The 14,716-nt window shown below is 45.0% G+C and overlaps 2 protein-coding genes across 2 annotated transcripts; both read left to right on the top strand.

The window, feature by feature from the left end:
* The first annotated feature begins 205 nt into the window (after positions 1-205).
* On the top strand, positions 206-8,583 carry dnajb5 (DnaJ heat shock protein family (Hsp40) member B5). The gene is given in 6 exon segments (XM_080499791.1): positions 206-240; positions 551-784; positions 1,508-1,772; positions 2,623-2,918; positions 2,920-3,279; positions 8,181-8,583. Coding segments are annotated over 4 exon segments (1,101 nt in total). The 5' UTR covers positions 206-240; positions 551-784; positions 1,508-1,561; the 3' UTR covers positions 8,415-8,583.
* Positions 8,584-11,632: 3,049 nt separating this feature from the next.
* Positions 11,633-14,477, top strand: akr1a1a (aldo-keto reductase family 1, member A1a (aldehyde reductase); the record flags this gene model as incomplete). Its single annotated transcript, XM_080498874.1, has 8 exons — positions 11,633-11,713; positions 11,881-12,000; positions 12,550-12,701; positions 12,799-12,994; positions 13,074-13,123; positions 13,767-13,916; positions 14,000-14,159; positions 14,389-14,477. The coding sequence occupies 8 exons, from the start codon at positions 11,633-11,635 to the stop codon at positions 14,452-14,454; spliced, it is 975 nt and encodes a 324-aa protein (XP_080355000.1). The 3' UTR covers positions 14,455-14,477.
* Positions 14,478-14,716: the final 239 nt, after the last annotated feature.

Genomic DNA, 14,716 nt, shown 5'->3' with positions numbered 1-14,716 from the left:
AATTCAAATTAAAGTAAATCCTGACTGTAAATCACAGTGTGTTTGTTTGTGAGCAGAACTTAAGACCTTGAACAAAGAATCCTGCTGTGTGAGAGAGAGAGAGAGAGAGAGAGAGAGAGAGAGAGAGAGAGAGAGAGAGAGAGAGAGAGAGAGAGAGAGAGAGATTTGCTTCTCCAAGGCTGCAGTTTTCAGACAGGATCGGACACAGTTCAGGCAGCAGCAGCAGCAGCAGCAGGCTCGGTAAGGAAACATTTTATTTATCAACAGAAAACTATTACAGTTGATTACTGATGCGGTTTTTTTCACTGGATCACACTCATGATGGGACCATACTACAGTAGGCCGGTTGACAACCGTTATGAAGTAATGACTTAAACACATACAATAAGTTAATTGATTGTCATGCGCTGAAAATAAACTTTTTATTTGTCTTGGTTTTTACACTGACAGCAGCCTCCTTATAGCTCTCTCTCTCTCTCTCTCTCTCTCGGAATACCAGCGGCGGTGATGTAGATGTGGATGTAGGTTGAGGGCTGGCTCTTTTTTCCAGGGAAACGTCAGGCGGAGCTGAGTGTTTGGTCACCGGTTATTTCCGAAGCGGTGATCCTCCTCCCCGGCGTCCTGCCGCTATAAGGAGCGGCGCGCGCGACGGAGCGGCAGCGTCAAAGCGGCAGAGCGGCAGGGCGGCAGCGGCACGCGCACCGCGGACAGGCAGCGGAGACAAGAAAGGGGAGACGAGAAGGACCATGCCCATCTGATTCTACATTTATTGTGGAGCTTACAGGTAGGATTTTTGCTTTGTTTTATTGCCTTTCGTTTTATTTTTACTGTGAGGGCTGCTGAGTACCATTTATTCCGAATAACCCAGTGATTGGTCAATACATTGTCGCCTTTTTTTATTGCGGCTCTTTGTGATAAGCAGCAGCGGACACTGTAGTATTACTTTAGTGGTTTTATTTTAGAAATAGCCAGGCTTTCGGTGTGATCCAGCCGGAGATTACCCTGTCCTGATCACCGCAGTGTATGTGTGTGTGTGTGTGTGTGTGTGGGTGTGTGTGTGTGTGTGTGAGAGAGGGGGTTTCTTCTGGCTGTCAGGTTGGATGTCTCTGCCCGGCTGGCTAAACACAGCACAGCAGTGGTGGAGGCTGATCTGCGGCAGCCAGGTCCATTTTTATTTATAAGGCTGTAAGGTCACCATCTTTTTCCGTATGAGTGAGTTTGAAATATAATTACAGTATGGGAGAGTTTCCCACCACCTGCCAGACCAGACTAAAAGATACGAAGCAGATGATGGGGATTCCTCTGCACGCTCCGTCTGACTCTGCATCAGAACAGCAACCACATTCCCATAGCAACAGATCAGCTCAACTATCACTAAGTGCACCTCTCAGTCAAAACCTAGTGCACGTGATCCTATGCAGCACTTTTACCAGGTCCTATATAATCACCAGCTCTCGGCAGTATTCAACTCTTAATTTATTAGACTCTTACCCTTCTGTCTCAATAGTGACTGACCGCGGCCTGAGCTGAAGACGGAGGTCCAAGTTGGAAGAACGTAAAAATGGGAAAGGACTACTACAAGGCCTTGGGCATCCCCAGGGGCTCTAACGAGGAGGAGATCAAGAAAGCATACAGGCGCATGGCACTCCGCTTCCACCCGGACAAGAACAAAGATCCAAACGCAGAGGAGAAGTTCAAGGAGATCGCAGAGGCCTATGAGGTTCTCAGTGACCCCAAGAAAAGGGTGGTCTACGATCAGCTGGGAGAAGAAGGTGAGGGGGGGGAGGGGCGTTGATTCTTTCTGTGTCAGGGAGTGCAAGCAGATGTGGTTTCGTAGTTCTGTCAGTGGAGCCTTGTTAAACAGGCTCCGTGATGGATTAAGTTGTTATTGAAATAGCTCAGGAACAGAGTCACCATCTAATATGACAGTGGAGAACCTTGGTGGCTTTCAGTCACTGAAGTAATAATAACACTGTCTCGTCCAGGTTTTTATGTTTATGCGCTGGAATGTGTGTCGTTGTCTATTGTTATCGGTGGTGTCAACAACACTTACCAGCTCCAATACTTCATAGTCTACCTCAGCTCATAGAGCTGTGTGTGTGTGTGTGTGTGTGTGTGTGTGTGTGTGTGTGTGTGTGTGTGTGTGTGTGTGTGTGTGTGTGTGTGTGTGTGTGTGTGTGTGTGTGTGTGTGTGTGTGTGTGTGTGTGTGTGTGTGTGTGTGTGTGTGTGTGTTAACTGACAGGACGGATGGTTTAAGATTATTACGTGGTTGAGATATGAATAGCGGCGACTGCTGTAGTTTGCATTTGTGGGTGTTTTTTTTTTATGTGTCTCAGTTGAAAAGGTGTGCATGTCAGTGTGTGTATTTGTGTGAGTGTGTCGGATGGTGTGATGCTTTCCTTCCACAACCAGCACAGTTGGAAGATCGGTGATGATGCGGTGGGATTTTTTCCCTCCCACGTGGGCTTCGCTCTTATCCCTACTTTTTACCGCATGGTGTTTTTCCTGAACAGCGTCCCGCGTCTGAGTACAAGTTGGCGAGTTCGGCATCAGCTGGTGGGTGTTTAAGTGCGTACATGTGTATGTGAGGTGTCACGTTCCTCTTTCTTTTTCCCTTTCAGGTTTGAAGACAGGAGGCAGCAGCTCTTCGGGTGTTCCAGGCAGCTCTACATACCATTACACTTTCCATGGAGACCCTCATGCCACCTTTGCCTCCTTCTTTGGCGGCTCCAACCCATTCGACATGTTCTTTGGTTCGAACCGCAGCCATAGCCGCTCAAACGGTTTCTCCTTTCACAACGACCACAGTAACGAAGCCGAGCAGGACATAGACATAGATGAGGATGACCCTTTCACTCATTTTGGAAGACAGTTTGGCTTCCCGGGAGGAATGAACAATGGCTTTCCCGGTGAGGGCCGCAGAAGGAGAGGGGGTGCCATCAGAGCGCCTCGGGACCAACCGGAAGCAACAGGATCCACCGGTGGTTCACGAGCTGAAGGTCTCGCTGGAAGAGATCTTCCACGGCTGCACAAAGCGGATGAAGATCACCCGTCGCAGGCTGAACCCGGATGGCCGGAGCATGAGGACGGAGGACAAGATCCTCAACATTATTATCAAGAAGGGCTGGAAGGAGGGGACCAAGATTACTTTCCCAAAGGAAGGGGACGAGACCCCGGAGAACATTCCTGCTGACATAGCCTTTAAGACAAAAGGGCACGCCCACTTCAGGAGAGACGGTTCCAATATCATTTATAACTGCAAGATCAGTCTGAAAGAGGTGAGTCTGAAACTTTCAGTTAAACCGTGCTCCTACTTTTCTACTTATCCCCCCCCCCCCCCCCCCCCAGCTTTAGTTCTGCAATTTGATCAGTAGATAATGCTGCAGAGTTAGAAGTTGAGTCTCAGTGGAGCCAACTGTCCAAAATCAGATTCTTTCACAAAGTTGTGAAAGCGTTGGGTGAATATCCAAAATGTTGCAGTGACTTTGCTCCTGTTTCCTAATATTGTTCCGTCAGCCTGTGCAGGCAGCGGCTGCAGAAGAGTAGTGTGACGGTAATTTAAGGATTGGATTATGTCCTGGTGCGGTGGCCATATTGAACATATTGAGGATTTGGTCTGTTAGTGTGTGTGCTTTGCTGGAGGGTGAGATCAGTGACAGCAGAGTCTCTTCCACTGCGATGAGAGAGGAGAGGCAGGAATTTGGTGTCCTCATGTAACTGGCCCACAGCCAGTGCATCCCTCATTGTAACGTACTGCCGTATAAAATCATACACATGAGCAGACACACAAGCTACACACCGGCCATAAACAAGCATGCTCGTGTAGACATTTGCAGCTTGAGTTAAAGATGGATTGTGGTGTGACGGTGGTGACAATCAGCTCACTAATTACTGGTGACTGGCAGGTCATTTAATTAGCCGCTCCTACGAGGGCATCGAGTCCAGCACAGCTCTGCTCGCTCTGTGAATTACCCAAGTGTTAATGTTTCTAATTGCGCTGCCATTCACTTGCCTGCTCTCCACATGGCCAGCCTAATGGCAGGTGGTCTCAAAGAGTCGGATATATCAGGGGAGTTGTTTGCGCTCAACTCCCTGGCCAATTCTAAACAGCTTCCCTCTGAAAGTTACACAACGCTCACAAATCAACCACAGAAGGCTATGCGCTGGGTGCCCGCACACAGAGGCACACTATGATGAGCGGCTAATGAGAGCACATTAGAGTTTGTTGGGGCACTATAGGCAGGAGATGGTACTTGATCAAACCTGCATGGCGATTAAGTTTGGGCTGCAGAACTCCCACAGCGAAACACCCTCCGCAGTCACAACAGCCAGATAAGAGAGTTTAGTCTGATGCTGCTTAAAACGAGATGAGAGAGAGAGAAGATGTGGCTGGGGTTGGGGTGTCGAGGGAATATTAGGGAAGTGGGTCAGATGATTCAGTATCCAAAGCAAACAGCAGCTCATATTCCACTGCTCCAGTCTGCTCTGCTTTCCTGAAGATGCGATGCTAAATGCTGCAGTAAAAACACAGCTGCATGAAACACGCTCACCAGACAACCTGCCAAACGTACTGCACACGCTTTAAATGTATGCTTCAATATTACTGCATAGGCAAGAACATTCTATTTGCATACAAGTACCAGATCATGAATAGAAGGAGAGTAAGATGTCATTTTTACGCATTTCAAGCGCTGTATGATTGACTTCTTCTTCCAAATGAGGAGCTCAGTTTGTTGCCACCATGCTGGTTTGACCACATTGTAAAGTGATTTTCATGAAACTCATCCAGTTCAGAATGCATTGTGAGACCTTTCACTGACCTTAAGATACTGTTGTATTTTTTAATGCAATGAAATACATTAAAAATACAACATCGGTGATTTGATCTGTAAAATAACTGATGGACAAGGGAATACTTCAGGAGTGAAATTAAGTTTATTGGATTGACAGAAAATATGCATCAATATCAAACACGGCCAGTTTTAACATCTGCTTTATTTTCATGCAACTTAATATTGCTACAGTAAAGTCTTTGTCTAGAAAAACACCCCTCGGGTTTTATTCAAAACATTTTTTATGACATACCACTGTAATCCCCTGTGAAGACAGAGTAAATCATGCAGCCTCAGAGGGGTGCCCAAACATTTTCATACGACTGTACCGCTGCAGTGTGCCACTATACCGTCTGCAACAATGCTTTTGTAGTCCAGGCAGCGTTCTTTTCCGCAGTAAACCCGCATCCAAAAACGCATACAGTATGTGTTAACCGTATACTGTTAGACTCCAATGATGAATCCGGATCACAGTTAAAATGTGAAATCTTGCAAAGAAAAGCATGACTCCTCTAATGCTATTGTGTTTTAATCCCGTCAGTTTGGCTAAATATAGCATTAGCAGCCAATATTCATGACAAGCTTGATGGCAGGCAGCTCACAGTATTATCATGGTGCTTTTAAAGCAAGCATAAAACAGAGCACTCTTTTTTTTTTCTTTTTTTTTTATCATATGGTTTCAATAGATGCATTAGAATCTGCACATATGGATATAATTTAAGTATCAAGGGTGTTCTCATAAATCTGGCAAAGAAATGTAGGAAGGTATGTTTGTTTCTGTCAGTTTCTATAGTCCTGTTGTCTGAGCCGAGGCTTATGCAATCAGAGGGCCCCCAGATCAGCTGGTGGTGTGTGTGTGTGTGTGTGTCGAGTGCCATGGCAACCCGTCTTTGTGTGTAAGACTAGTGTTTGTCAATGAAGCTGTTCGTAACAAGAGGATGAGCCACTCGTCTCCATGGCAGTCATCGGCTAAATCACCCTGTAACGTATGTCGGGGGTAAAAAATGGACGCTGATGTCATGGCTGGAATATTTGGTCCATATCTTCCAAAGCAGCTGCTCTGCTCGAATGAACCTCAGACGTCCACAAGGGTATTAGAGATAACGTCTGATAAAAAGATGGGGGGAAAAAAAAAACTCCAACCACATGAGACAAGAAAATTCCTTAACAGTCTTAATTCAACAGGAATGAGCGATGACCGTACCTTTGCTCTAGAACTGAAGGTCTTAGAGGACAAGCATGTGCCAGTAATAGCAAAATCACTATTACATCATTTGAGTTTGGTGGAGCTGAAATTTGCCATTTTCTAAGTGAATATGTGTGAGATACCTGAAGAGGCAAAGATATTTTATTTGTGTAGAACTGTTCAGCTGCAAGGCACTTCAATGTGCTTTACATGCAGATCATGAACAGTAACAATCGCAGAAAAGTGAATGAAAGCAAGGAAAACATTAGAAAAATGTAAACAATAATACAAATGAGAACTAAAATGGAATGCAGTACAAGAGATAAAGATCAAATACAGCACACAATGAACTATCCCTCCACAGGGTACAGAAATGTGTCTATCCAGTTGGGGCGAGGGCTTCTCTGCAGGCACCCCCATATTGATAGTTAATGCTCAGAACAGTGAGTTGCTCCACAGTAGCAGCTTGTCGGCTGTCGAATTCAAACAAGCAAACTTGTGGAAACAAGCTTTCCTCCCTAACCTTTAGGCCACTAATTGCTCGAGTCGTCAAGCCATGTGTAGATACATGCTGACATTGTTAGAGAGAAAAGTACGCTGGACGAGTTGTCCAGTGTACTTGTTCACGAGACACTTCTAGGAATATGGATTCTACATATCAGTGTCGTTAATGAGATGTACATTAACTTAATGAGTCTTGGCGGCACAATAGTCATTGGACCTGAGTGAAGTAACTTGACAACCTCATATTTGCTCGTTTATTTACATTTGCGAAGTTCTTGACAAAAGACGAAAGCCCACTGTGAGATTTGAACACCTGACTGGTTCAGAGACTGCAGACATTCAATTTGCAAATGATACTGTGACTCCAGCGATCCCCCGGCCAGTCATGTGACCTCATCATGGCATCACACCTTATTAACTGTAGTTAATACACGCTTGTGTTTGATGTATATTTTTCAAGAATTTTTTTTTTCATCCCTGGATAGTTTTGTGAGTGCCCGTTTCCCCAATTTAACCTCCAATCACAACCAAGTCCCTTCAACGTTCAGCAAATGATAGCTCTTCCACAATGGTGACTTTCTGTCTTGACACCTTTATGATATTGCTTCACAAGCTCTGTGATGTGTGAGGATACAGTTGGTAACAGTTGCCTTGAAATCCATTACGTAAGAAAAGTTCTTTGTACTCGCGCCTGTTCATTCACAGAGTTGTGGTTTTAAATAGTTCTTTCTACTCAGTGCTAATCTGGTGAATGATGCTAACTGGAAAGCCTGTGAAGTCTTGATAACCACAGGCCTCTATGTTTAGTTTGACGCTTTCCACACTCCGACTGGATTCAATGGGCATTTTGATAAGGAGGAGAAGCTTAGTGTGTGTGTGTGTGTGTGTGTGTGTGTGTGTGTGTGTGTGTGTGTGTGTGTGTGTGTGTGTGTGTGTGTGTGTGTGTGTGTGTGTGTGTGTGTGTGTGTGTGTGTGTGTGTGTGTGTGTGTGTGTGTGTGTGTGTGTGTGTGTGTGTATTTGTTTTTGTTGTCTCTTTGGGATTCAATGAATGGCTGTCAATGCCACGTCCTTGCAATGATAAGTTTGCAAAGGTGTGTTCGTGTGTGTGTGTGGGGGGGGGGGGGGGTGTCTGACAAGCGCTTCAACTATTTAACGAGCTCAGCCAATTCCTGCCTCACTTCATTAGCCCCAGCCATGAGGCTGTTACTAAAATTAGCCCCCTGAGCAATGTGTAGACCCTCCGAGACACACACACACACACACACACACACACACACACACACACACACACACACACACACACACACACACACACACACACACACTTGGAGAGAGGAAAGCAATGTTCTCTGCCAAATCATGATTTCCTACTGTTGTTCCAAAAGCAGCTCTTTAAACCCCCCCCCTCCCCCCCCCCTCCCCCCCGTTTGTCAATGATTTAACAAAAAGACACAATCTGTGCTTCTTCTGCCCTCAAACACAACTTCACAATGGACGCCCAGTGAAAACGGGGCACAGCTTGTCTTGTGGCGATGTACCGGGGGAAGATGAACTGTTTTTACTTCACGGAAACATTAAGTCACAGAGATATTCATGGATCTGGCATTTCGTTCCTACCGACGATATTAACCCTGTCACATCTCTTCTCCTCTCCAGGCGTTGTGTGGCTGCACGGTCAGCGTTCCCACGCTGGAGAACCGCATCATCTCGCTCCCCTGTCACGACATCATCAGGCCAGGAACAGTGAAGCGAGTCAGAGGGGAAGGCCTGCCTTTCCCCAAGAACCCGTCACAGCGGGGGGACCTCATAGTGGAGTTCTCAGTCCGCTTCCCCGACAGGATCCCCCCCCAGTCCAGAGAGATTATCAGACAACACCTGCCACAGTCGTAGGACGACACCCGCGTTAACCCTCCACCTCCACACACTCCAGTGTTACCCAGAAAGAAAATAAAACTGCCATAATTCTTCTTCACCCCTCCCCCATTAATATTATAGTGAGCTTTCTTTTCTTCTGTGTTTGGTAAAAGCCGCGTTGAACCGACGCGGCAGTTTTTAGAGGTTTCCCAGTAAGGGGGGGGGGGGGGGGGGGGGGGGGGTGAAGTAAGAGTGCTAACATGATTGGCAGTATCTGCACATAATTTATTCTTTTTTTTTTTTTTTTTTTGTCTTGTGGCTCAAGTACACACACACACACACACACACACACACACACACACACACACACACACACACACACACACACACACACACACACACACACACACACACACACACACACACACACACAGAGGAGCGGTGCTGAGAATAAGCTCAGCACAGCCGTGGCTTCTACTGGACCTTCTTTTCTTAACTGTTTTTTACAGATTTATCAGTGGTTTTATATGCTGTCCAGTCGACTCTGATCCTCGTCTTTTTGTGATAAGATGACGCGTGAGATGTTTTTTTTTTTTTTTTTTAAAGAAACATTTGTTTCCAATATTTTCTTTTCCAAAGTCTTTATTTTCAACTTGAGTGTACCAGCAGCTTCAGCGTGTTCAGTGCAATACCTGGTTTTGAGTAGAACTTTCTCCTGCCTCATACTGACTTTTTCTCATGTTTTCAGTCTAATAAGGTATCGTGCTGAAAGTCTGTCGGCCCATTAGTATGATCTTTGTCCCCTGAAATAAGTTGATGTGTGCGAAGCCACGATGCACATTAAAACCTGCGTTACACCAACTAATAGTAGTACTTTGCCGCTGCGTAGAAAAATCTGGGAATGACAATCACATACTGTAACAGCAGTGTAAGCTTGGATATCACAATCTGCAAATAATATGGGTGCTTTTCCTTCTGAGCTGTGCGACTACTCTGCACTAAACAGCCTGACTCGACGTCTGAGGGACAATCAGGTGCCTTAGCCCAGTTTCATACCACATATGTGAACACACACACCCACAGATCACACTGTAATATTAACAAACAGCCATGTCGAGTGCACAACAGACGATGCCCTATGCTGTGTTAGACGTTACCACCGGAAGCTGGTAATTTCAGAAAAACAGTATGTAAGCAATGTAAAGTCAATATTGTACTGTAAATGAGCATTTTTATGGGGAGATTTGATACAAGACTGAGGGTTTCGTGCCAATGCATCTCTGTAAAGTGCCATACAAGTCCAGGCTGGATATCCCAGAGGAATGTAAGCATGACGTGAAAGAGATGTCCTCTGAGAAACCCAACTTTGTTGTGAATATTCCGCTTTTCTCTTGTGGCATTTGAAGGCCATGTCTCGGTGCTACTGTGAGCAGTGCCAAAAATAGACCATGTTGGTGTCTACTTTTTGGTTTCATGGGTCTTCGGTTTGTGATTTGATAACAGCTTCTGTCTTCTGTAACATCTGTACATTGAACTTTACACATGTACTACTGCGAGTAGAAACCCCTGTTGAGAAAACAGGTTTTGTAATAATGCAGCAGCTGTTCTTTGTCTCAGCTGCAGGGGGAGCTGAAAGCCCTCGCCAGCTCTTCCTACTGTGGTTCACAGCAAAGATAAAAGATGTGTGAGTGAGTATGAGATGTGCGTCGTGCAGACAGTTCTGGTAGGTCGTATACATACAACTGTGTTGATGAGGAAATGTTTGAATGGGTGGTGGCTGATAAATGCACTTTTGTGTGTGTTAAAGATACTGAAGAATCTGTGAGATGATGAGAGACTTGAATGACGTGTCTGAGTGTTTGATCGTCCAGCCTCTCAGAGCCTCAGAGGACGCTGGACTGCGGCTGTGAGCAGAACTTGCATATGCTGCTGCTGTTGTTGAGTTACTGTCACTGCTTATGTGCATTTGACTATATTTATGAACTTTTTGAAATGGAAACAAATAAACCAAATGTGTGCAGTTGAGAGATTGTGTCACTCCAGTTTGTCCTCGTCGAGAAGAATCATCCTTGACATTTAACATCGCACACACACACGCACACACACACACACACACACACACACACATCACCACTATTTTTCAAGAAAAGAAAGCTTTCTCAGTAATTGATCTATTAATTAATGATAATATGTCCTTACAGATGTAAATGGGTGAATCAAGAAAATGTGTTTACAAATTATCAGGACCCATTTTACATTTATTTACAAACATCAATACCCACAATACAGTTAATGAAAGTGTGTTCCCCTCGAAAATGTCGTCAAATCAAACAAAAAAAGCAGTGCCAAGCTTTCAGTAAGCTCTTACATATATAAGAACTGATGTGTAACCACAAAAACATGAGGTCAGGTTTACCCTCTGAGACACTGATGTGCTGTTTGGCTGACTTCTGTGGAGTTTGGACATTTTCCATCGGCGTAACAACAGATAAACAAAAAAACCAGACTTTGACCTCTGCCTGCTAAATATCAGAAGGACACACAGCCCTCAGTCAGTTGCTGGCTCCTCCACCAGAGCAATCACAGGTATGAACCAAAACCTTGACTGCATTATGTTAAATGTTCGCTGGGCGTGAGGACGAGTGAATTACACACTCTGTTTGCAGCTGAGTCAGGAGGTGGCCAGTGGGCAGGTGATTCCAGTTAACAAATGCTTGAAGATCATGTGAAACATCTGCAGTGTGTGTGTGTGTGTGTGTGTGTGTGTGTGTGTGTGTGTGTGTGTGTGTGTGTGTGTGTGTGTGTGTGTGTGTGTGTGTGTGTGTGTGTGTGTGTGTGTGTCACATGGTCAGATTATAGCAAGGCTGGCGGAGATGTGCTCCAATAACACTGCACCAAGATGGCACAGAGCTGTATCAGCCATTTGGAGCAATATGGCTCGGTTCACAGAGGGTTCATATTCCCACCCAAAAGGAAAAACAAACTACCGACAAATAGTAAGTCAGCAAATGTTATTTTTGCTGACTGCCTTTTTCATATGAAGGCGCTTGCTTTGTGTCGGCGCTGCGCACATGCAGAGTGTCCATGCATATAGCCTCTGCTGCCTTGCATAGTTAATGAATTCAGATGTGAGAGATAATCAGTAACAGCAATAGAACATCGCCGTGAGGACTGGACTGCCCACTTTCCACAGGGGACTACATACGCTACACACACTCTCTGTCTGTCTTCCATCAGGTCCTCAGTGTTGGATCATGAGTAACTTTGTTACCCTCTCATCAGGGCAGAGGATGCCCATAGTGGGACTCGGTACATGGAAAAGTTCCCCAGGTCAGGTACGATCTGTTGGAGAAACCATCTCATTGTTCTTTTCAATTTGTTCAAAAGACAATAGTCAACACTCACCTAATTGTGTGAGTGTGTGTGTGCACTCTATGCTAGATGAAGTGGTATAAAAGATGAATGGATGGGAAGTAAATGGATTGTTTCTGTTTACTGTCAGGTGAAGCAGGCGGTAATCTCAGCTTTGGAGTGTGGATACAGACACATCGACTGCGCCGCAGCCTACGGCAATGAACAGGAGGTTGGAGAAGCTCTGGCTCTGTGGATTGGGCCTGGAAAGGTAAGGAACTGACGAGTCTTCATTTCAACATACTTTTCTTTGTTTTTGTTGTTGATATCGTTGCTTTGTCATCAGCGATGTCAGCCTGAGGTCCATCCAGTCAGTTGCTCTGGACTTTTATAAATATGATTGCTCTGTTCAGCTGTCAAGTAACTGAAGAGGCTTGAATTCATCAATCAATTATGCTTTTATCATACAATGTCAAAAACCTTTTATCTCATCCTAAATGTATATTCATTCAGGTCATTTTCATATGTAGACATACAACATAAAGCAACTTTATTTATAAAGCATATTTTACTGAGGTAATTAGAAGACGTAAAGCTGACTGTCATCTGTATAGTTAAAGTAATATATTTTGCTGTGAACTGAAATCTGAGTCAGTGGTGACACATACATCTTAAAGAGAAGTGGGCCCTGGATGGAGTCTTGAGGAACTCCACAGACAGTTTTATTTGGACCAAACTTGGAGAAGAAATCCTTGTCCTTTCAACAGGTCCAGAGATGATTCTACAATTGTATTGGTTTATTTTTTTTCCCCCATTCCAGGCTCTGCGTCGCGAGGAAGTGTTTGTGACTTCCAAACTGTGGAACACCAAGCATGACCCTCGGGATGTTGAAGAGGCCTGCAGGACCACTTTAGCCCACCTGTGTCTACCCTACGTGGATCTGTACCTTATGCACTGGCCCATGGCCTTCCAGTGAGGAACTGCAGTCACACGTTACCGCCACCAGTCTGCTTCTCAAGGATAGCTTGAAGGTGAAACTCTGTAAAACGTAACCAGCCTTGTGTTTCAGGCGAGGGAAGGAGCTGATGCCCCGACAGGCCGACGGAAGCATCTGTTACTCCGACACACACTACAGAGACACTTGGAGGGCCATGGAGAGCCTCGTAGACAAAGGTCTGGTCAAGGCGATCGGACTGTCTAACTTCAACGCAAGGCAGACCGATGACATCATAAGCACGGCCAGGCACAAGCCTGTGGTGAACCAGGTGCGATTAGTCAGACTACGCCGCTTTCCGGCATGTTTCTGGTTGAACTGACCGATCACTGTGCCTCTTTGTACTGCAGGTGGAGTGTCATCCTTATCTGTCGCAAGTAGATCTCCTCTCACACTGTCGGTCAGTGCAATGCCGCCGAAACATACAGTCCTGTGCAAGTTTTAGGGAGTGAAAGTGTTAACAAAAGAAAACTCAAGTGCTTAAAGTTTTTTGTTTTTTTTATCACGTTACAAATACAAACACATCCTGTTTGCATTAACCATGACTGTTAACATTACACGACTGAAAACCTGTTTACTTAAGGAGAGGCGAATTGATACACGACTAAATTCAGTCTTCATATCCTGCAATAGTTTATCTGTGCATTTGCTCAATTCTTAATGCGGCACAACATCAAATAAAGCACATTTATTTTATACTGCAACTTTCAAATACATAAACTGGAATCTGAAAGGTTTAAAATTGGTGGCTGTGTTTGGTAATTATAAGCAGTTGAAGATAAAGTGATATAAGACCAAAGTAAAAAAAAGAAATCATTTGACACATGAAGATGGCAGTACATTTAAGGATTTAAAACATTTTTTTTTACTTATTTTTGTGGGAGCGGTTTCCTGTTGTCTGCATGTTGGTGCATTAATTGGTTGCTATGCTACTTAAAGTCATCATCAGCTCATAAATTTGTTCCATCCAGAACTGATAACCTCAATAGTTAGTAAGTTTGCAGTCTCTTCCAATAAAACCAACGCAACGTCCCGTCATCCAGGTCTGTGGCAGTTTGTGTGACGGCTTACAGCCCTCTGGGCAGTGGGGACAGACCCTGGGCCTCCCCCGACCAGCCGAGCCTGCTGGAGGATCCTCGACTGGCAGCCATCAGCCAGAGGTACCAGAAAACACCAGCCCAGGTTATTCTCAGGTACGAGTTAACAACCACAATAACCACCAAATCAGTCGGCTCGCACATTTACAAATGGACCTCAATTACCTGACGCTTTACAGGTGGCACATTCAGAGAGGTGTGGCGTGTATCCCCAAGAGTGTGACCCCTTCCAGGATTCAGCAGAACATCAAGGTGTTCAACTTCTCTTTGTCACAAGGGGACATGGAGCTGATTGAATCCATCAACTGCAACCAGCGTCTCATCGTTCCCACAGTAGAGGTGAGTCACTGGTCTGATGACGCCTCATCGAGCTTCGGTTTCGTGGTTATATAGAACGGCCACCGCCATACGAGCCAGGAGGGAAGTGCTAAGAGGAGTCGTGGCTGACGTGTACAGTACAGTCCCTTGCTTCTCAGAGGCGCACCGTCACACGTCTTCGTCATTTATGGCTTGGATACAAAATAACGGATTGTTATAAAGTCGAAGTTTTGTACTTTTGTTCCCACAGAGAGACGGTACAAAAGTGTGGAGAGACGCAGGACATCCTCATTTCCCCTTCCATGATCCTTACTGAGCCCATCATCAACCAAAGATGGCCATTTTTATTTTAAATCTTAAATTAGAAATTAAATATCTTCAAATAATCCTTGTGACAGTTTTTTTTTTTTTCCCCAAGCATAAGAAAATATAAATTACTTCCCACTTGCATAAATTTTTTTCCTGACATATCCAGAGTGACACTATGTGGTCAGTAAAAGAAGTGCGTCTTGCTCATCCAACACCTGCCTGCTTTCTGAATACACAAGCTTAGAAACTCTCTACTGTCCAGCAGGGGC

Source organism: Blennius ocellaris (assembly GCF_963422515.1).
Source record: "Blennius ocellaris genome assembly, chromosome: 7".
NCBI classification, from domain to species: domain Eukaryota; kingdom Metazoa; phylum Chordata; class Actinopteri; order Blenniiformes; family Blenniidae; genus Blennius; species Blennius ocellaris.
Note: the sequence above shows the minus strand (reverse complement) of the source record. Positions and strands in the feature narration are given on the sequence as shown.